The 20175-nt window shown below is 46.8% G+C and overlaps 2 protein-coding genes across 10 annotated transcripts in view; one reads left to right on the forward strand and one right to left on the reverse strand.

Moving 5' to 3' along the window:
• The window catches only part of Lrrc75a (leucine rich repeat containing 75A), a 43640-nt gene extending 43252 nt beyond the window's left edge, over positions 1 to 388 (reverse strand). The window contains exon 1 of the mRNA NM_198861.1: positions 10 to 388. Coding sequence (NP_942561.1) covers positions 10 to 255 — 246 coding nt within the window. The 5' untranslated portion in view covers positions 256 to 388. The remainder of the gene's footprint in view (positions 1 to 9) is intronic.
• Positions 45 to 18224, forward strand: Mmgt2 (membrane magnesium transporter 2). Of its 9 annotated transcripts, XM_030245807.1 has the most exons (5): positions 497 to 721; positions 1312 to 1413; positions 12029 to 12234; positions 16535 to 17101; positions 17609 to 18221. In XM_030245807.1, the coding sequence occupies exon 4, from the start codon at positions 16693 to 16695 to the stop codon at positions 17062 to 17064; it is 372 nt and encodes a 123-aa protein (XP_030101667.1). In that variant the 5' UTR covers positions 497 to 721; positions 1312 to 1413; positions 12029 to 12234; positions 16535 to 16692; the 3' UTR covers positions 17065 to 17101; positions 17609 to 18221. The 9 variants fall into 9 exon arrangements, with proteins under 9 accessions (XP_011247211.2, XP_030101667.1, XP_030101669.1 ...); XM_030245809.1 differs by lacking the exon at positions 12029 to 12234; XM_030245808.1 differs by lacking the exon at positions 1312 to 1413.
• Positions 18225 to 20175: the final 1951 nt, after the last annotated feature.

Raw genomic sequence — 20175 nt, forward strand, 5'->3', positions numbered from 1 at the left:
CGCGCTCACCTGGCGCAGGTGCTGCAGCAGCGTCCCCGCCTCCTCCCGCCGGCCCTGGCGCACCATCCGCAGCAGCTCCTGGACCATGCCGACGCGCCGGTGATAGGGGGGTAGCCCACTGCCCGCGCGCCCCGCCTTGTCCCCGGCGCGCAGCAGCAGCGACGCCCAGAAGTCGGGTCGTTCGCGGCGGGGGCCGGGCGCCGCGCCGGGGCTGGCTCTCTCCGCCAGGCTGCCCTTGGTCTGCCGAGTGCCCATGCCGCCGCCCGCCTGGGGCTGCGCGCGCCGGGCTAAGGCCGCGTCCCCCGCCGGCTTCGCGCCTCCCCGGCCGCAACTTTGGGGGAACTGTTGCGCGCGGGAGGCGCGGGCGCGGGGCGGGGGCGGGGGCGGCTGCGGCCCGCACTCCCCTCGCTCCTCCCTCCTCGCTGCCCCGGCGCGCTCTCCCGGCGCTCGCCGCCAGCCCGTCCCGGCGCTCGCCGCCAGCCCGTCGGCCCCGCCCCGCCCCGCCGGCCGCCCCGCCCCCGCGCCGCCGCGTGTCTCCCTCCCTCTCCGGCGCCCGCTCCTTCCCGCCGCGCGGCTCTGGGCTAGGGGTGCCCGGCGCCCCCGCCCTGCTTTGTCCCTGGTGCAGCGCCCCCTGCCGGACACTGTGCTGCGCCTCTTGGGGCCCGCGGCTTCCTGGCAAAGGTCAGTGAGTTCCCCGATGCTTTCCTGACTGCGCGCCTAGGTGAGGCCCAGGGATTACGGTGGTGGGAGGAGGTCGGGGCGCCGAGCGAGGGAGAGAAACTTCGGAACTTGGAGGTCCTGTTCGCCGCAGAGTCTAGATTCTCAAGAGTGGGCTCTGCAGAGAATCAGTATCTCAGATTGTCCGAGGTGCTGGTTTAAAGCGTAGTATCTCAGGCCTGGCTCAATGCCCACTGAGCAAGCCTCTTCTCCGGGCCTGGAAATGTGCATTTAGCTAGCATCTTGGGTGGTTCCGATGCTCGTTTCTTGGAGCCCCAGTGGCTTTCAGGTAGGTGATGGTAGTTGGTGCACGGACACAGATCTGGATACTCTAGTTTTGTGAACTCTGCATTCTTTTCTCCCTCCGACACTGCTGAGAGGAGACCTTTAAGTCTTCCTGCTACTACTTCAAAGCGGAAATGTGGCTTCTGGTTAGACATTCCTTGTTGCCTTCTTCTCGGGTTTCTTCTACCAACCCCCTGGGAACCCATGGTGCTTGGATAAGGTATTTTGGAGGCCCATGTGCCCTGTTCTTAGCTGTAGGAGGGGCAGCAGTTTTATTTGTATTTATTTATTTATTTTTTCTTTCTTAAGGTCGCTAGTATTGCTCTAGGCCAGAGGGCTGGAGTCCACCACCTGCTGCTGATACGTATCAGAAAAGCCTTGGGCTTCCAGATCCCTGGCTCCTTCTGGAAGGTTAGGATAGTAACACAGTAACATTTATGTCAAGAGTTGGAAGGTGAAGACTGTGTGTGTGTATTTCTGTGTCTGTTTACCCTGGTGCTTTTTTGTTTAACAAAGTTTCTCCCTGGCGTGGAACTCCCCAAGCAGGCTAGTTTGCCTGGCCAATGAACTCCACAAATCCACCTATTTTCCACCTTACTAATTTAGGATTGTTAGGTGAGTACGACCACACGACTTTTTCTTTTCTTTTTTAAAGATTTATTTATTATATGTAAGTACACTGTAGCTGTCTTCAGACACACCAAAAGAGGGCATCAGATCTCATTACGGATGGTTGTGAGCCACCATGTGGTTGCCGGGATTTGAACTCAGGACCTTCAGAAGAGCAGTCAATGCTCCTCCCCACTGAGCCAGCTCACCAGTCCTTTTTTTTTTTTTTTTTTTAAGGTAGATCACATTATGTATCCCTGGCTAATCTGGAACCTTTTACATAGACTAGGCTGGCCTCGAGTTTACAGATTTACCTGACTCTGACTCCTGAGTGCTGGGGTTATAGGGGCGTGTGACAATTTTTCTTTAAAAATTAAAAAAAATTATAAATTAAAATCTTTAAATTAATTTAGAGCTTAATTCTTTTTAAAAATGAGTCATGGATACCAAACTCAGTCCTGCTTGCAAGGCAAGCATTTTTACCCACTGAGCTGTCTCTTAGACCGGTGAATACTTTTTGGAAAAAAAAAATGTAATGACACTTGTTATTCATTCAGGACCATCCTCAGTAGGGTTTGGCACTAGGGGAGAGAGACCCAGCTTGGTTTTGAGTTTATAGCGAAGCAGCTGGGGTGGGTGTTGATGGATGGGAAATGACAAAGGGAAAGCACCATCTATAAAGGGATTCTAGCTAAACTGGTCTAACAGAATTGCCAGTCGATATCCCTGCAGGCTGGTAGAGGACAAACCTCATCAGACATTGCAGGTGATCAGCCACCTGGAGTAGTTCTTCCGAAACTGACTTGAGAAAACTCTTTGCTGGAACCGTATTCTATAAGAATATGCACCAATGGGCTGGGAAGAGGGTTCGGGAGCCTGACGAGGTGAGCCGGGTGAGAATTCTTATCCAAGCAGAGGTGCTGTAGAAGTGATCATTCTTTTCCATCTTCTCAAATATGTCTTCTCTGTCAACTCCAACAAGTGCCTTGAGGTTGAGGCCTTGGGTCTCCCCAAGTCCCACTCTCTGGTGTTCTTAGAGAACTCTGCTCTGGCTTCACGGTTCAGCACTGCATTCAAAACTGCTTGGCTTTTGTGTGCAGAGGACACTTATCCGGGTCTTGAGAATCTGGTTTGGGAAATACCCCTGGATCTCATTTCTGGCTTGCATGACCATCCAGGAAAGTAGCTGTGAAAGATCCCTGCTGATGGGGTCCCTTTGGGGGCGGGGTGGATGCCACCCACCTGAGGACAGACCCCAAACCTGAGCTAGCAGGTTGGCCTGCTTGAGGATGTATAAGTGGGGCAAATGCAGTCTCATTCTTTCTCTGAATCCATTCCTCTGTTATTTTTTTTCTCCCAATATTTCTTCATGGGCTTGCTCTCAGTAATGATCATTCAGATCTTCTCTATTTATTAAGAGACAAGTTGAAAAGCTGAGTGTGGTGGCACACCCTTTTAATCCTAGCACTCAGGAGGCAGAGGCAGGTATATTTTTGTGAGTTCGAGGCCACTAGGTCTACAAAGTGAGTGGAGGACAGCCAGGGCTATTACACAGAGAAACTCTGTCTCAGAAAAACAAAACAAAACCAAGAAAAACCAAACCACACACACACACACACACACACACACACACACACACACAGAGAGAGAGAGAGAGAGAGAGAGAGAGAGAGAGAGATTTGAGTTTGCCTCAATCTGTTCCTGCTACCAATGCTCCACCCCCTTCCATTTCAGCAGAGCTTTTTGTTTGTTTGTTTGTTTAAGACAAGATTTCTTTGTAGCCTTGGCTGTGCTGGAACTTGCTCTGTAGACCAGGTTGGCCTCAAATCAGGGATCCCCCTGCCTCTGCCTCCCAAGTGCTGAGATTAAAGGTGTGCGCCACTACCACCCTGCTTCAGCTAAGCTTCTAACAAATGCCTGTATTCATTGTTACAACTTCTTCACCTCCATCCACTCTTCTTTTGCTACAGTTTGGCTTCCATCCACACCACATCATTGAAATGTGTCTTGCCAGTGACCTAGTTGCTAAATTCAGTGGCTACTTTTCAGTCTTCATCTCACTCAGAGGCCATGCCAGATCCTGTTGCCTACTCGGTTTTGGTTGAAACTGCTTTCTTCTACTCTGGCATGATGGTGTGCCCCGGGGATTCTAGCTCTTGGGAGAGTAAGGCAGGATAGCAGGTTTGAGACTATGTAGGGAATTCCAGGACAGTTTGGGGAATTTCAGAAGACTGAATAGGGACTACTCTGTGGCTTTTCTCTTGCAGTGCTGGAGATAGAGCCCAGAGCCTTGTGTGCCTTTTCTTCTTTATTCCATTAGAGCCCTCTTTCTTACCCCTGTCCTTTACTTGTTGGCAAACAGTGCTGTCTGAATCCTCATTGTAGGTTTTGCCATGGCTTACACTCATGGCTTTCCAACCCTGCACACATTGATGGCTCTGGTCATTGGCAGAAGACACAAGACTTTGAGAGTAGAGACCAGGACTTTACCGCTTTTGCGTTAGTTCTTGCCTCCAAGCCCTGCAGGGGCAGTGTGATGGGCCCAGATGGATGCTCCACATGCAGATGGTTTGTGTCATAGCTGAGAAACATGGAGCTTGGGGAGGAGGGAATCTACGGCATATAAAGGAAGTAGTAAGCTGTTGTCTTTCAAGTGTGCCTGTTAGAAGCACAACACTGAAAAGAGGCTCAGGTGTCAAGAGGCAGGGTCTTTCCATCCACAAGATGTGAGAGTGTGCCAGGCTCCCAGAGGAAAGTCTTTTACCAGTAGGCATGTCACCTTCTTCCAGTGAGTATATCCTCTTCTGGAGCACTGAGGTCTCTGCTCATAGTCAGGGACAGGTCAGGGACCCTGGAACGAGTGTGCACTGGATCATTTCCTTCAGCACCTGCACCTGACTAATGGAGTCTGCTAACACTGGCATCAAGGCCAGTGACTTCCTTCTGCTGTCTGGTTCTCTGGCTCTCCATGGCTCTCCATATGCTGTGTTTTGGGTTGCGTCATTTGCACACATGGTGCCACTCCATCCTTCCAGCAGCTGTGAGATTTGTTTATGGTCCTGATTTCTAAGGTGAAGAAGTGAAATCTTTGCCAGGTTAAGTGATTTGCCCAAGGTCTCACAGACAGTGAAGGGCAGAGCTGGGGAATTGAACTTAGGTCTGTCTGAATGGAAAGACTATGTTGTTAGTACTTCATATCATTCGTCTTCACTTTAAAATATATCCCTGTCTGATACACAGCTGTTGCCTTGGCTGAGAATCTGTCCATTTGACTCTCTTCTCTTCTTTCTCCCTTTTCTCTTAGCCAGCTCTTCTTTACTATAGCAAGTATCTGAGAGAATCAACTTATAAGGAAAAGGGTTTATTTGAGTTAATGATTTTATTTATTTTTGATTTATTAAATATTTTATTTATTTATTTATTTATTTTTTCGAGACAGGGTTTCTCTGTATAGCCCTGGCTGTCCTGGAACTCACCTTGTAGACCAGGCTGGCCTCGAACTCAGAAATCTGCCTGCCTCTGCCTCCCAAGGGATTAAAGGTGTGTGCCACCACCGCCCAGCTAAATATTTATTTTTAATTATTTGTGTGTATGTGTGTGTACAGTGTATAGGTATGTACACCCAAATTCAGGTATCCCTGGAGGCCAGAAGAGGGCATCAGATTCCCGGAGTTGGAGTTGGTCCTGAGCCATGGAGGTGGGAGCTGGGAACTAAACTGTGTCTTTTGCAAAAGCAGTATGTGCTCTCTGCTGCTGAGCCATCTCTCCAGCTCCTGCTTTTATTGTAAACTGCAATCTTTTCTCCCTTCCAGACAGTGTCTCAGTATGTAGCTCAGACTAGACACACACTTGCAGTCCTGGCTTAGCTTCACAAATGATGGGATTATAGGTGCCAGGGGACACATCCGGTAGATTCATTTTACAGGTTTCCAGTCTGGATGAGGGAGCTTTTAGGCTGTTGTTTTGGTGCTGGGTAGCAATGGTGGGGAGTGCATGCAGAGACAGAACTTTGAGAGGAAGTGGTCAGTGTTCCCCAGTTCCATTCAAGGCCTGTGATCTCAGTGACCTTAAGACTTCCCACTAGGGATCACCTCTTAATGTTTTACTGTCTTCTAATAGTGTCACCTAGAGACAAAGCTTAATGTTTGGACCTTTGGAGATATTTAAAGTTCATATGAGGACACTCTCCCTTCTTCGGGTTTTTCTGTCACCTTCACTGCAAGCTACTAAATGTGACTGCTGCTAATGCTAAGTTGCTGTCCTGCCCTCTTCTTGTTTGCTCTGTCACTCATATTACTTACAGGTCTTCCAGACACCACTGTCCTTTCCTCCTTAGCAGAGATCCCACCATCCCCAGACTTAGGTGTCACCTTCATGTGAAGCCTCCATGCCCACCTTTATCGGTGACAATAGCACCTCTGGTGCTTCTGTTTGCACACGACATCCTTCCTCAGACATCCTTCACCCCAGTTTATCTCTTGGGCTTCACTTGGTATCACTTCCTCTGGGATGGCTTCTTGGATTCCTTTGCCTCCTAGTAGTTAAGCTCAGGTGTCCATCTTGAGTGTGCTGGAGTTGCTCTGCCTCTACCAGATGCTGTAGTAATAGAGCTGTCATTGGTGGAGGCTGTTGTCCGTCAGCGCCTGCGTGGTGCGGGACCTGAAACACTGGGAGCGCTCAATACGTTGTTGAATGAAACTCTGCTTCCTACCTAGTCTGCCATGCTTTGGAAAGCTGTGTATTATCATCTTGTTGCAGTGACAGAGCATCTGACAGTGGAAGAGAAGAGGGTTTTTCTCGATTCTCAGTTTGAGGCAGAGAGGTGTGGTGATTGGAGTGACAGGTGGCTGATGGGAGGAATGCTCACGCCCCGCCCACTTTTTGTTTCTTCCTTTTTATTTAGTCTAGGACTCCTGGGTGATTATGAATCCAGTCAGGTTGATAATGAGGGTTAGCCATTCTTCCATGTTGTCTTGCTGCCATGGACTGACGTGTTGTGCCTTGCCTTCCCTTCCATGATGAGACTGGCTGGAACTGTGAGCAGAGCAAACCCTGCCCCACCCCCACCCCCTTTCTGTTGTTTGTGGCTACTGACCACAACAAGAACAACAAGTGCCACTCACAGCACTGCATAAGTGACTCAGGGCATTTGCATTGAGGAGGAGTTGTTACGGATGCCGAGGCGCCCACTCACCTCCGCTCTGGGACCACACTAGAGCTGGAGGAGCCAGGAGGGGTGGGGGTAACCAGCCTGGGTTTTTCTTTCCTCAGTCTCATGACCGTTGCGGACTGAGAAGAATTTAGTGCTGACCTTTGGTGGACATCAGTGCCTCTGCCACCACACAACAAGGGGCATTTCTGTTTCTTACTTGACAACGATCTACTACTTGAACAAAGTTTAGTCAGTCTCTTGAGTTTGAACTCTCTCCTAGCTCTGTCTGTGTAGTTCCTCGTAAGATCTGGTTTTAGCAAAGAACTCTGCCAAGGTCATTTAGCCAGACCCTCTGCTTCATTATCTGATGGCTCCCACGAGCAGGCTTTTTATTCTGCACCAAGCCGAGGGTGGTGCTTGTTCATGCTGGCTTGTCTTCAGTAGGAATCCTGTCAGGTCAGTTTAGCCAGACACCCTCTTACTTTTCCTATTTCCTCTTGGTAATTTTCCATCCACTGACCTTACCCTCGCCCGTGGCTATACGTTCCCTGTCTGCTCTGTGGTGCAGTCAGGGTTAAGTTCCATCTTTTCTCTGCACTGAAAAGTCTCTTGTAGACGTCCCTAATTTGGGGACCTAATTTTGAACAAGGTTTTCTTTGTACTGCTTTTCTAAGTATCGAAGAACTTTTTCTCTTTGACAGGTTCATTTTTCTCTTTGAAGGAAGACTTGTCTCTTTTTAGGGGGTATCCACAGGAGCCCAGTTAGTTATTTCTCTTTCACATTTAGGCAAAATGCTTTAGGGTCTCTTTATTCATTGTTTTTCTCCTTGCTCTGACAAAGTACCTGCCACAGGCAGTCTAATGTGGGAAGCCCGTTATTTGGCCCACAGTCCAAGAGTATATAGTCGGTCATGGTGGCAAAGTCACAGCAGCACAAGGTGGCTGATCACATCACATCTGCAGTCAGGAAGCAGAAAGATAGATGTTGGTACTTCACTTGATTTATTCATATTTTAATTTTTTCTTATATTTTTGGCTGGGCATAATAACGAGTGCCTTTAATTTCTGCACTGGGGAGGCAGAGACAGGTGAGTCTCTAAGTTCCAGGTCAGCCAGAGATGCATAATAGAGAAGACCCTGCCCCCCCAAATATATATATATAATTTTTTATTATTCACGACAGGATTTCTCTGTGTAGCCCTGGCTGTTAATAGAACTTCCTTTGTAGACCAGGCTGGCCTCAAACTCAGAGATCTGCCTGCCTCTGCCTCCCAAATCTCTGGGATTAAAGGCGTGCGCCACCACTAGCTGGCAAAACTATAAGAAAATTTTCTTCATTGTATTCAGTCTAGGTCCTTGGACAGTGAAATGGTACCACTCGCATTTAGGTTGGATCTTCCAACTTTTGTTAACCCAATCGAGAAATTTCTCCAAACAAACAAACAAAATAACCCGGGCAGTGGTGGCCCACGCCTTTAATCCCAGCACTCGGGAGGCAGAGGCAGGCAGATTTCTGAGTTTGAGGCCAGCCTGATTTACAGAGTGATTTCCAGGACATCCAGGGCTAGACAGAGAAACCCTGTCTCCAAAAACTCGAAAAACAAACAAAAAAAAGAGGAAGAAGAAGAAGAAAGAAGGAAAGGAAGGAAGGAAGGAAGGACGGAAAGAAAGAAAGAAAGAAAGAAAGAAAGAAACAAAGAAAGAAAGAAAGAAAGAAAGGAAGAAAGAAAGGAAGGAAAGGAAGGAAGGAAGAAAGAAAATTTCTCAGAGATATGCCCAGAAGTTTGTCCGCTAAATGAGTTTAGATCCTGGCAAGTTGACATTTAATATTAACCGTATGCCAGGCACAGATATAAACCCCTGTTGGTTAGCCTGAGGTTTGGGCAATATAATCCAGCCACTTGTGTGACATCTTAAGTATCCAGTGCCTCTCTTAATCAGGAGTCTAGAAGCCTGAGACCACCACAGACCTCTGCTAGTTGGTGTACAGTCAGCCAGTCAGAGATGCTAGTGAGAGAAAGGCCTTCCAGGGAGGGCAGGCCAGGGAAGGACAGGAGAGCTAGCCGCTAAGTCTCCAGCATCAGAAGCACACATCCTGATCTGCCTACCTAGTGCTGCCAAGAGCCGTGAACAGTGATTTCATGCTTTCCTTTCTGCTCTCTAATTGGGTTTGCATTGTTCCGTGCGTGGCCTGCCTTAATCTCGTTACCTAGTTTGTTGTATCATGGGAGTTCACCAACTCATCATTCAACACAAAACCAAGCTGCAGCAGATCTGGCATGGTACGATTTGGACCTGGGGTGCCTGGTAGAGGTTTGGTCGCAGACATAGCTCTCTTAGGGTTTGGTGGAACCTGTAAGAGGAGAGGCCTGCGGGGAAGTATTAGGTCATCATCGGCGTGTCCCGTGTCCTGTCATAGACTCAAAAGCAGTAGAGGGGCTGGAGCCTCAACCTCCGATCTCTGAGGCCCCCAAGCCTTTCACCTTTGTAGGTTGATTATCAGGCATTTTGTTATAGTAATGGAAAGACCCAGAAAAAGACATGGCATTGTAGGCTTCTCCTCCATTCCAAGATCCTGCCTGCCTCCTACTTCTTACGTAGCCCATGTCCTGAATCTGGTGCTCATCAGTCTTTGCTTTCCCTCTTAAATTATGTTGAATGTACTTACATGGAAAACTTCCAGCATTCACAGCTTGAAACTAGTCTGCTCTTACTTTATCCAACCTTCACCTCCTTTTGCATTTCTACTGCTTTGGTTGTTGGTTTATGGTGCTAGGGCAAGCCTGGGGCCCAGTGCATTCTGGGTAGGTGCTCTGTCACAGCTATATATACCCCCAGGGTCCTGTCTACACTTTTATTTTGAGATAGGGTTTTGGTAAATTACTCAGACTGGCCTTGAACCAGTGGGATTGGGGCCCTGTGCCTCCAGGCCTCGTGGTGTCTACATCCCTTTAGGCCTTGTGTCCTGTGTATGTCTCTACAGGGTTATCTATTCTTGCTTTGGGTTATTTTTAGCTTTATAAAAATTCATCTTGCTGTATGAATTTTTTGTGTGTGTGTGTGGAGCAACTTTTTTTTCATGTGCTAAATGTGTCAGTAGAACTCTGTATTGTGGATGTCAGTGTACATCCTTCACTTTGTGTAATGGCCCTTTGCAGGCTTATTATACCTTGTGGCTTATTGCTCGACTAGGCCACTGATGGCCACTCAATATGTTTGTAGGTTCTTGCTATTATGAAGAGCAATGCTCTAAATATTCTTCTTCCTCCTCTTCCTCTTCCTCTTCTTCCTCCTTTTTCTTCTTTTTTCCTTCTCTTCCTCTTTATTTTTAAAGAAAAGATTTACTTTTAGCCGGGCGTGGTGGCACACACCTTTAATCCCAGCACTTGGGAGGCAGAGGCAGGAGGATTTCTGAGTTCAAGGCCAGCCTGGCCTATAGAGTGAGTTCCAGGACAGCCAGGGCTATACAGAGAAATCCTGTGCGAAAACCAAAAAGAAAAAAAAAAAAAGATTTACTTTTAATTTTTAAATTATATGTGGGTATGTGTGCCTGCAAATGGGTGTGTGCACATGAGTACAGGTGCCTCAGAGACCAGTGGAATAGGTTCCCCTAAAACTAGAGTTACGGACTGTTTTGAGCACACAGGTGGGTGCTGGGAGTCAAACCTGGGTCCTCTAGAAGAGCAGTCAATGCTTTTAACTGCTGAACCATCCCTCTAGCCTCTCTACACTCATTTACAGAGAGAGAGAGAGAGAGAGAGAGAGAGAGAGAGAGAGAGAATGAATAAATTTGGGGGACCTGGAGTGGATCACTGTAGACTGCATTGCATCCTCTCAGCAGTTACCGGCTTCAGCCTTAGACTCGGTGCGATGCTATTTAGAGACTGGCTGGCCTTTGGAATGTAATTAGTGTTTAGATGAAGTCTAGAGGGTTGAGCTCTTGAGACCGAAGAGCTTGCTGTGTCCCCTAATGTCCCTAAGGAAAGGCCATTTCGAACACAGGAAGGAGGAAGCTGGGAAGAGCATCCTTACTAGAATTTCACGTGGTACCCTTTAGTTTCATCCTTCAGAACTGTGGGGGGGGGGGTCAATCCAGTTCCTTGAGCACCCACCCTGTGGGCTTGTTATGGGGGCATGCGCTGACTAAGACAGCCACCCAGTGTACCTCTTGATATACCTGCTTATTTCCTTTTCTGTTAAGTATCTGTATCTCTGTATTTCTGTTGAGTTTTTGCATTCATTTTTGGTCACAGCACTTGGGAGGCAGAGGCAGATGAATCACTGAGTTTGAGACCAGCCTGGTTTATGTAGTGAGTTCCAGGTCAGCCAGGAGTACATAGTGAGATGCTGTTTCCAAACAACAGCACAAAAACAGAACAAATAGCAACAGCAACAACAAAAACCCTCATAACTTATTCAGAACAGCCAGAAGGTGGAGCTAACCTAGGCCTGCTGACAAACAGCTACATAAAAATGTCATGTAGTCATTCAGGGAGTTACATTTGGCCATAAAAAGAGAGGGAATTCTAATTCGTAGTATGGTATGGGTGAACTGTGTAAAATAAACCATCACAAAATAACAAATATTGCTCGACTTCACAAACGGGCATGCCTAGGGCAGTCACACTCAAAGAGTCGCACAGAAAGAGAGGGGTGTGGATTGTGTAGTACAGAATGTTGGTTTTGCAAAGATGAAAAGAGCCTCAGAGACTGATGGGTAGAGGATGCAGAGCACTGTGAAACAACCGTGCAAATGCTTAAAGATGGCAGCATTCGTAGATCCTGTGTCCTGGTGTGCTTCATCCCCACAAAAAGAAAAAAAAAACAGTCACACGACAACAGCTTCATGTGAAATAAACTTTTTAAAAATCCTTTTTTAGAAAAAGATGTATTTATTATTTTTATTTATTTATTTATATGCGTACACTGTAGCTGTCTTCAGACACACCAGAAGAGGGCATCATCGGATCCCATTACAGATGGTTGTGAGCCACCATGTGTTTGCTGGGAATTGAACTGAGGACCTCTGGAAGAGCAGCCAATGCTCTTAACCACTGAGCCATCTCTCCAGCCCTTTCAGATCTTTTTTGTACACTGAGCATTGAATGAGCCGTCTTATGTCGGGCATGAGGCTTTTCAATGAGAGTGGGATTTGTGGACTGGAAGAGACTATAGCAGTATATGCAGGCAGGTTATATAAAATGTTCAGAGCGACACAGTTCTACTGGTGGTATGGGATGAATAGCCAGTTCTCCTTCTCCCTAGGTGGCCTGGGAACGTCAGTGTAAAGCTGATATATAACCGGAAGCCTGAAACATAACAATATTCTCACTACATTTTGCTGGCTGAGGAGGGACAGGTTTCATCAGTGTCTGGTTCAAGCACTTCCTGGTATACTCCATCTCCACACTTGATTCTTTGGTGATTGAGGAGGCCCCAGCCAGCCAGCAGAGAGCACGGGGCCTGGAAAGGTATTTGGACAGTGTCCTGGACTTTCACTGAATGATAGACACCACCAGTTATTCTATTTTGTTAAACTAACTAGCAAGTGAAAGAAAGGAATCAAGGTTGGTGTTCTCGGGCCTGTTTGTAGAGAGTTACACACATGGGGTTGTGAAAAATCAGCTGTGGGGCTGGAGAGAAGGCTCAACAGTTTAGAGCTTGGTTCTCTTGCAGAGCTCCCCGTTTGGTTCCCAGCACCCATCTGTAACTCCAGTGCCTGGGGAACTAGATGCCCTCCTCTGCAGGCACTATACATGATACACATACAGATACATAATTAAAAACAAAAATCTTTTTAAACTTGCTTATTCGGGTCCAGATTGCGCTGCTCAGCTGGAATACTTAGACTTTACATGAGAATCCTCATCGCTCGGAAACTCCAGCAGCTATGTTCTTTCTTCCCAGTTGTGTTTCAAATGAATCCTTATTGATTGATCACACATCGCAATCAAGTTATTTTCCAATAACCACCTTTACTGAGTTTCTAGAGCCTTGTATGTTCTTATGAATATAGAATCTAATACTTCAATCTGTAGCAGTCTGCAAATCTAGAGTTCATGGGGACGACAAGCTAAGCCCAGACACTCAGCTCAGAGCTTTCCGTGGAGTGCAAAGGAATCCCCCATCCACAACAGCCAGGAAAGCTGTTTAGCAAAGTAACACCCTGCTGGCAGGTGTTTAGGAGATAAAGCAAACTATTGGCATCCCAAGGCTTGCCTGGCTGTTACTACTTCCTGTTTTTAACAGACACAAAGGAATCATTACAGTCCATTTCCTGGAAATAACATCCTTCCTAAGAGCCTGTTTCATCACCCTCGGAAAGAACAAGAATTGCTTAGATGTTCAAAAATATTGTCTTACATTACGCAAATAATAATAATAAAAATCTTGTTTCTGCATAGAAATTTCAGGGGACATGTAACAGCCCAGAAAGACTATTCTTTACAGACAAGCCAGCGTGGTAAAACAAAACAAAATAAGCAACAAAAGAGTCTTAGTTCCAGTCACAAAGGAAGAGAACAATTAGAAGCCTTAGCGAGGAGTAGTACACATCACTTCAGGTCACTTCTGTAATTGTCACATGGTCCCACTAAATTGCAAAGGACGCTAGAGTGTTTCTTTTCGAGTTGTCCTGGCTTTGCCAAGCAGTGAGTGCGGCATCTCTGGAGATTATTCTCCTAGTCTGGTAACAGCTCAGCTGAGAACTTGAGGACACGTCATGCGGTTCTCTCTGGGTCTTCAAGCCAGCGCCTCTGCTACTCTGTCAGTAATTTTGTGAGCAAAACGGAACAGCAATCCTCGGAGCTTTGCAAGTGATAAAGAGGTTGAAGGTGCTATTTCATTACATTCAATATCCAGCTGACAGGCTGTTTCTTTCTTTTTTTTTTTTTAAAGATTTATTATTATATCTAAGTACACTGTAGCTGTCTTCAGACACACCAAAAGAGGGTGTCAGATCTTATTAAGGATGGTTGTGAGCCACCATGTGGTTGCTGGGATTTGAACTCATAACCTTTGGAAGAGCAGTCAGTGCTTTTACCCGCTGAGCCATCTCTCCAGCCCCTGACTGTTTCTTTCTTATGTAGAACAATTGTTCTTACTTGAGGGTGACTTTTGTGCCCAAGGTTTCTGTATTAAGGTTCTCTAGAGTTACAGAACTTATTGAATGAATCTATCTATCTATCTATCTATCTATCTATCTATCTATCTATCTATCTATCTATCTGGAATTAATTGGAACAACTTAAAGGCTGCAGACCAACTAACCCAACAATGGCCAGCTGTGAGTGGGAAGTCCAAGAATGTAGTAGTAGTTCGGTCCTACAAGGCTTGGTGTTTCAGCTGGTCTTCTGTCTAAGCTGGAACCCTGAAGAATTAGGCTCCAATAGACGTGCTGGCAATAAGTGCAAGCAGGTGAAGAAGGAACGCTCCCATCTTCTGTTGTCCTCCAGATCTGGATTAAAGATGTGTGTCCATCCAGATTAAGATCTTGTGTTGTCTTCCTGCTTCAAGATCCAGATCAAAAGTGTGCCCTCTGTGGATTGTAGTTCATTCCAGATATAGTCAGGTTGACAACCAAGAATAGCCAACATGGTTTGCACACTATTTTCAAACTAAACAGCAAGTGATAAAAAGTCATAAACCTGGAGTTTTCAGGCCTGTTTGTCAGAACAATTCACATGAGGTTGTAAAACTCCAGCTGTGGGACTGGAGAGATGGTTCAGTTGTTAGAGCCCCAGGTGTGGTCGCCAAGATCCCTGGTCTAATTCTGGAATCCACATATGGCTCACAACCTTCTGTAACTCTGGCTACATTTTCCAGTGCTAAGAGATAATAAAACAGTTTGTTACATTTATTTATTTATGTGTGTTATTATTGTAAGCCAGGCTGGCCATGAACTCAACAGAAATTCACCTGCCTCTGCCTCCCAAGTGCTGGGATTAAAGGTGTGCGCCACCATGCCCAGCTGGAGAGACATTTTTTACTGTCAGGACTGGGGCTGGGGAACTACTGGCATCAGATGGGTAGGAGCCAGAGGTGGTGTTAAGCACCCTACTGTGCACTGCACAGTCTTCTCTCTAAAGAGGAATTAAGTAGTCTAGCATGTCAGTGGTGTCACAACGTAAAGACCCTTGATAGGGGAGCTGGAGAGTTGGCTACACAGTCAAGAGCATGTGTTCCTCTTTCAAAGGACCCAGGTTCAGTTCCCAGTACCCACATAGTGGCTGAAGGCCAACCGCCACTCTAGTTCCAGGATATCTGACACCATCTTCTGCCTCCTTTGGGTGCCAGGCATGCTAGAGGTTCACATACGTACATATAGGCAAAACAAAGGAATAAATAAAAAGTCTGACACAGAACTAGAATATGAGCACCCAAATGCCTGCCACCCAGTTCTCTCAGAAAGTCAACCTGGCTGTCCACCCCATTAATCTGCTGTTCTAAGCATTGGGAATTATAGTTCCTGACCAGTGTGTACCCTGGCCTCCTTTGCAGCATGACTCTGTGGCTGGTTCTCACCAGTGGTACATAATCAAGAATGAAGTGTGCCACGCCCCCCCACCCCGCCCCCCCGCCCCACCCCGCCCCCCCCCCCCAAGGATTCTCTTTCCCTTTCTGCTGGCAGCATGGAGATGACTACTAGGATCTATGGGAGAGCCAGAGTTGCAGCCTGGATCCTTGAGTCACCGTAGGGAGAGCTGCCCATCCACTGGAAATATAGGTGGCATTTTAAAAAGTTGTAGTTTTTGTTATTACTGTGTGTGTGTGCCACACAGCATGCATGTGGAGGTCAGAGGACAGCTTTTGGGAGCTCCTTCTCCTTCCTTGGTTGAGGCAGGTTTTATTGTAGTTTTCGTGCATGTATGCCTGTGCATCACATGCGTGCCTGATGCCCTCAGAGGCCAGAAGAAGGTGTTGGATTCCCTGGAACTAGAGTTGTAAGCTACCAGAGATGCTAGGAATTAACCACAGGTGCTGGGATTAGAGGCGTGAGCTTTCCTGTTTGTGTCAACAGATACCAAAAGAGTGTATCTCATTTTAGTGACTAAGTTGCTCCCAAACCTATAAATAAATATGTACATTCCCTCTGACTTGTCTTGACACAAGGAGCCTCAGTAAGCAGAGAGAACTCTGAATAGGAAGAGCACACCTTTTAATCCCAGTGCTCAGGAGGCAGAGACAGACAGACAGATCTCTGATGTCCAGGCCAGCCTGGTCTACAGAGTGAGTTTCAAAACAGCCAGGGCTACACAGAGAAACCCTGTCTCTGTCTCAAAAACAAAAACAAAAACAAAAAACAAAACAAAACAAAAAACAAAGAAAGGAAAAAAGAAAAGAAAAAGGAACATTATCTCAGTTACCCTTGTAACCGAGGTTAGCCTAGGGTCGATTCCAAGCCACTGAGTGGCTGTCCCTGCTCTGTGTGTGATGCAGTTACATCATCAAGTTGGTCAACTTGATTGAGCCACAGGATATGCAGATATACGGCTAAACATTGTTCTGGCTGCAGTATTTCCTCCAAGACTCATGTGTTCAAGGTTTGGTTGCAGCCAAGATAGGACCAGCAAGATGTAGTGGTGTGATATCTGTAATCTCAACACCTAGGAAGCTGGGGCAAGAGGATTGCCGCAAGTGTGAGGTCAACCTGGGCTACACAGTGAGACGCTGTCTGTAATACACATGAGGAGGAGAAGAGGAGGGACTAGTGGGTAAGTTAAGTCGTTGGGGTTTGGCCTGATCCTCTCTCTCTCTCTCTCTGCTTCCCAGTGGCCGTGAGCTAAGTGATCCCACCTTGATGTACTGCGCTGCTACAGGTCCAAAGTGACGAGGCCAGACGAGACTGAACCAAGACAAGTCTTTCATTTCCTTAGCATATTTATCCCAGTGTGGAAGGCTAGCTCTGGGGCAGCGATTCCTTCGGAACCATGGTGGCGTGGCTGTGGAAGGTGCTGATGGGCGTCGGTCTCTTCGCCCTCACCCACGCGGCCTTCTCAGCTGCTCAGCATCGCTCTCATGCGCGACTGACAGAAAAGAAGTATGAGCCGCTGCCGGCGGATATAGTTCTCCAGACCCTTTTGGCCTTTGCGCTTACCTGTTACGGCGTGGTTCATACTGCAGGGGACTTTAGAGACAGGGATGCCACTTCGGAACTAAAGGATATGACATTTGACACCTTAAGGAATCGCCCGTCTTTTTACGTGTTTCACCGTTCTGGCTACCGACTGTTCCAGCGTCCGGATTCAACCCATTCTTCAAACCTCAGCGCGTCATCTTCTGACTTACCGTTGAAGTTTTGAAAGCTCAAATCACCGCACCATTCAGCTTTTTAACGAGTTAAGTAACAGGACAGACGCAGAATTAAGTACCGGGATTTGGGATGTGAAACACCCCCAACACATCAGTATTTTTACTGATATTTCAGACTTAATTAAAAAAAAAAAAGCTCTATAAATAAATAAATAAATAAGAGATATTTATGCCAGGTACCCAGTCACAGCTGTAGAACGCTGATTAACTGTGGATTTGTTTTTGGGTGAGGTAAACATTTGAATCTTGGCCCAGGTAAAGCAGATACTGCAGGTGGCCCTTACCCCGGCCATCCAGGGGCTGGATAGAACAAAAAGGCCTCAGTAAGGAAGACATGCTTTTGCATGCTTGAACTTTCGATCTTTCTTTGGCTCTGTCCCCTAAACCCAGACATGAACTCTTCTTACATTCTGAGCCTGTGAGACTAAACTTGCATGTGGGCTCTCCTGAGTCTGTGCACTGATTACAGTCTTGAAGGAACTGGAAGGTTTTCACAATGTCTGATTTGATTCTTCATTCCGACTCTCACCACAGGTTCCTCCTGGGCTCTCAGACTGATGATCTGGAGGCCGCTGTGAGCTATAAGCTCGGAGATGGCGATGATTTTCCATGCTGGGTGAAGAGGCCTAACTGAAGTAGAGAAAGGCCAGCATTCCCAGAATAGTGCACATAAGAGGTGGAAGAGCCTTGCCCCTTCCAAGCTAGCTACCCCTGTCGCCAGTTCCACGTGCTGCTTGCTGTGGGCTGATTGTATGCCCACTTCTCTTTTTGCTGCGGTTCCATACGAGATTTTGCCATTTGCAAATGTATTAAGGTTTGTCAGAGGACTGGAATCAAGGAGGGGAATGTGTTTATATAAAACTGTCCCCTGGTGTCTGCAGGGGATTGACTCTGTCGCCATGTACAGGAACCAAAATTCTTGGATGCTCAGGTAGGTTTTAGAAAATGACATTGTATTTCCACAGAACCTCTGCCCACCCACCCATATACTTCCAGTCATCTCCAGGTTACATGTAACACCTAATCCCATGTGAATTCTGTGTAAACAGTTGCTGTACTGCTTTGTTTAGGGAATAATGATAAGAAGATGCTAGCATGTGTTCAGTCCAGATGGAATTTCTCCCAAATAAATTTGGTTAGCAGTTGACTGAGTCTGTGTCTGGTTTGTTTACTTGTCCTTACGGTCTACTCTTACAAGAATGTCATCTTCCTGAGGGGTAGATCACGTTTGTCCTGATTCTTTGTGGTGTCCCTCATTCCTGTCATGGTGCTTGATGTGTCCTTGCTTGTGATATGTTGGGGAGGGGACAGAGGTGTGAGTGTGTGTACATCAGAGAGAGAGAGAGAGAAACAGGTACACACACACACACACACACACACACACCAGAAAGAGAGAGAAAAAGAGGCAGACAGACAGACAGACAGACAGTCAAAGATCTGCCTGCCTCTGTCTCAAGTACTGGGATTAAAGGTGTACACCACCATTCTTGGGTTTTTCCCATATGTATTTATTAAGAAAGGCTCAATTCACTCTGAATTCACCCTAACGTTTCAGGACTCCCTGTTGATTGGTCTGAAGCTTTCACCACTGTTTCCACTCCTTCCCTTCTGACGTTTCCCACCCTTGGCTTCCATGATGTAGTAAGGGGAAGCCCTCCCTGTACTGGGTACCTTTTTCCTTTGATATCACCTCTCCAGAGAGTCCCTTCCTGTTAGAGAGTACTTTTCTCTACTCACTTGTATCTTGTTTCCCTTCCCTGAGATTTCCCTGATCTTCATCCAAAGTGGCGCTAAGACCTGTCCTCTATAGTCTCTGCATCTCCATCCAGGCAATCCTGGCTTTAGTGCACGGCTGTATTATTTAACATCTCATAGACATAACCTATGTTACTGGTACAGTCCTCATCTCCCCCTTAGCTGTACAGTCCCTTTCGTTACTACCAGTCCCACAGCACTGTCATAGAACTCTTGCCTTCAGACTTCCAACACCTTCACACCGTGAATACAAAATGAAGCCCAGATCCTCAACCTTGGAGTGCCTTCAGAGCCAAGCTCCTTTCCGCTTCTCTAGCCTCTTCACCATCCCTCACATAGTCTACTCCGTGTCTTCGGAACACCTATAGGTGCTCAGTGTACCCAGCGGTGTCAAGCATTTCACAGAATGCCTCTTGCCATGGTTAATTTTAAGTGTCAACTTGTGAGGAATTAGAATCATCTGGGAAGAGAATCTCAATTGAATAATTGCCTTTATCAGACTTGTCTCTGGGGGATTGTCCTGACTATTAACTGATGTGGGGAAACAACCCCACTATAGGTGATTCCATTTCCTAGGCAGTGGATCAATAATTGCCTTTATCAGACTTGTATGTGGGGGATTGTCCTGTTAATTGATGTGGGGAAGCAGCCCACTCTAGGTGGCTTCATTTCCTAGGCAGTGGATCCTGAATAACCTAAGACAGGAAGAGGGCAGATGAGAGAAAGCAGGCAGCATGGGTATGTTTATTTCTCTGCTTCTGACTGTGGGTATGGTGTGATGTGCCTAGCTTCTACTCTTGCAGTGGTCTGTGGCTGACATTGTGAGCCAAATAAACCAACCCTTTCTCTCCGTCATGCTTTTTCTCAGGGTGTTTTCTCACAGCAACAGAAATGAAACTAGAACACTCTATTGGTTTATTAGGCTTGCCACAGACCGGGTCACTTAAGAAATAGGAATTAATTTTCTACAATTCCGGAAGCCAGGAGTCAAGATCAAGGAGTTGGCTCGATACCTTCCACCAAGGATTCTCTCCTTAGCTTGTAGGTGGATGTCTTCTCATCTTCTCCATGTGTCTTCATGTAGACCCCACTTTGTGTATTTGTGTCATATTGTCCTCTTCATAAAGATCCCATCTATACCTATGACGTCATGTTATCATCATTACTTCTTTAGTGATACAATCCAAGGAAGGTTTTGGGGATTGGATTTCAAATGTAACTTGTGGGGAACCACTATTGAGCCTGCAATACTACCCCTCATGACGTGTGTGTGTGTGTGTGTGTGTGTGTGTGTATTCGGCAGTAGGAATGGTAGTAACTAAAAGGACTGTACAGCTAAGGGAGGA

The sequence above is a fragment of the Mus musculus genome, chromosome 11 (genome assembly GCF_000001635.26).
Source record: "Mus musculus strain C57BL/6J chromosome 11, GRCm38.p6 C57BL/6J".
Classification (NCBI taxonomy): Eukaryota; Metazoa; Chordata; class Mammalia; order Rodentia; family Muridae; genus Mus; species Mus musculus.

Bases quoted from the DNA above. Each gene is read 5' to 3' on its own strand.
- Mmgt2 (XM_011248909.2), top strand. From the start codon at position 254: ATGCCGCCGCCCGCCTGGGGCTGCGCGCGCCGGGCTAAGGCCGCGTCC. The intron at 682-16,534 runs GTCAGTGAGTTC...TCTGCTTCCCAG, and splicing joins CCCGCGGCTTCCTGGCAAAG to TGGCCGTGAGCTAAGTGATC.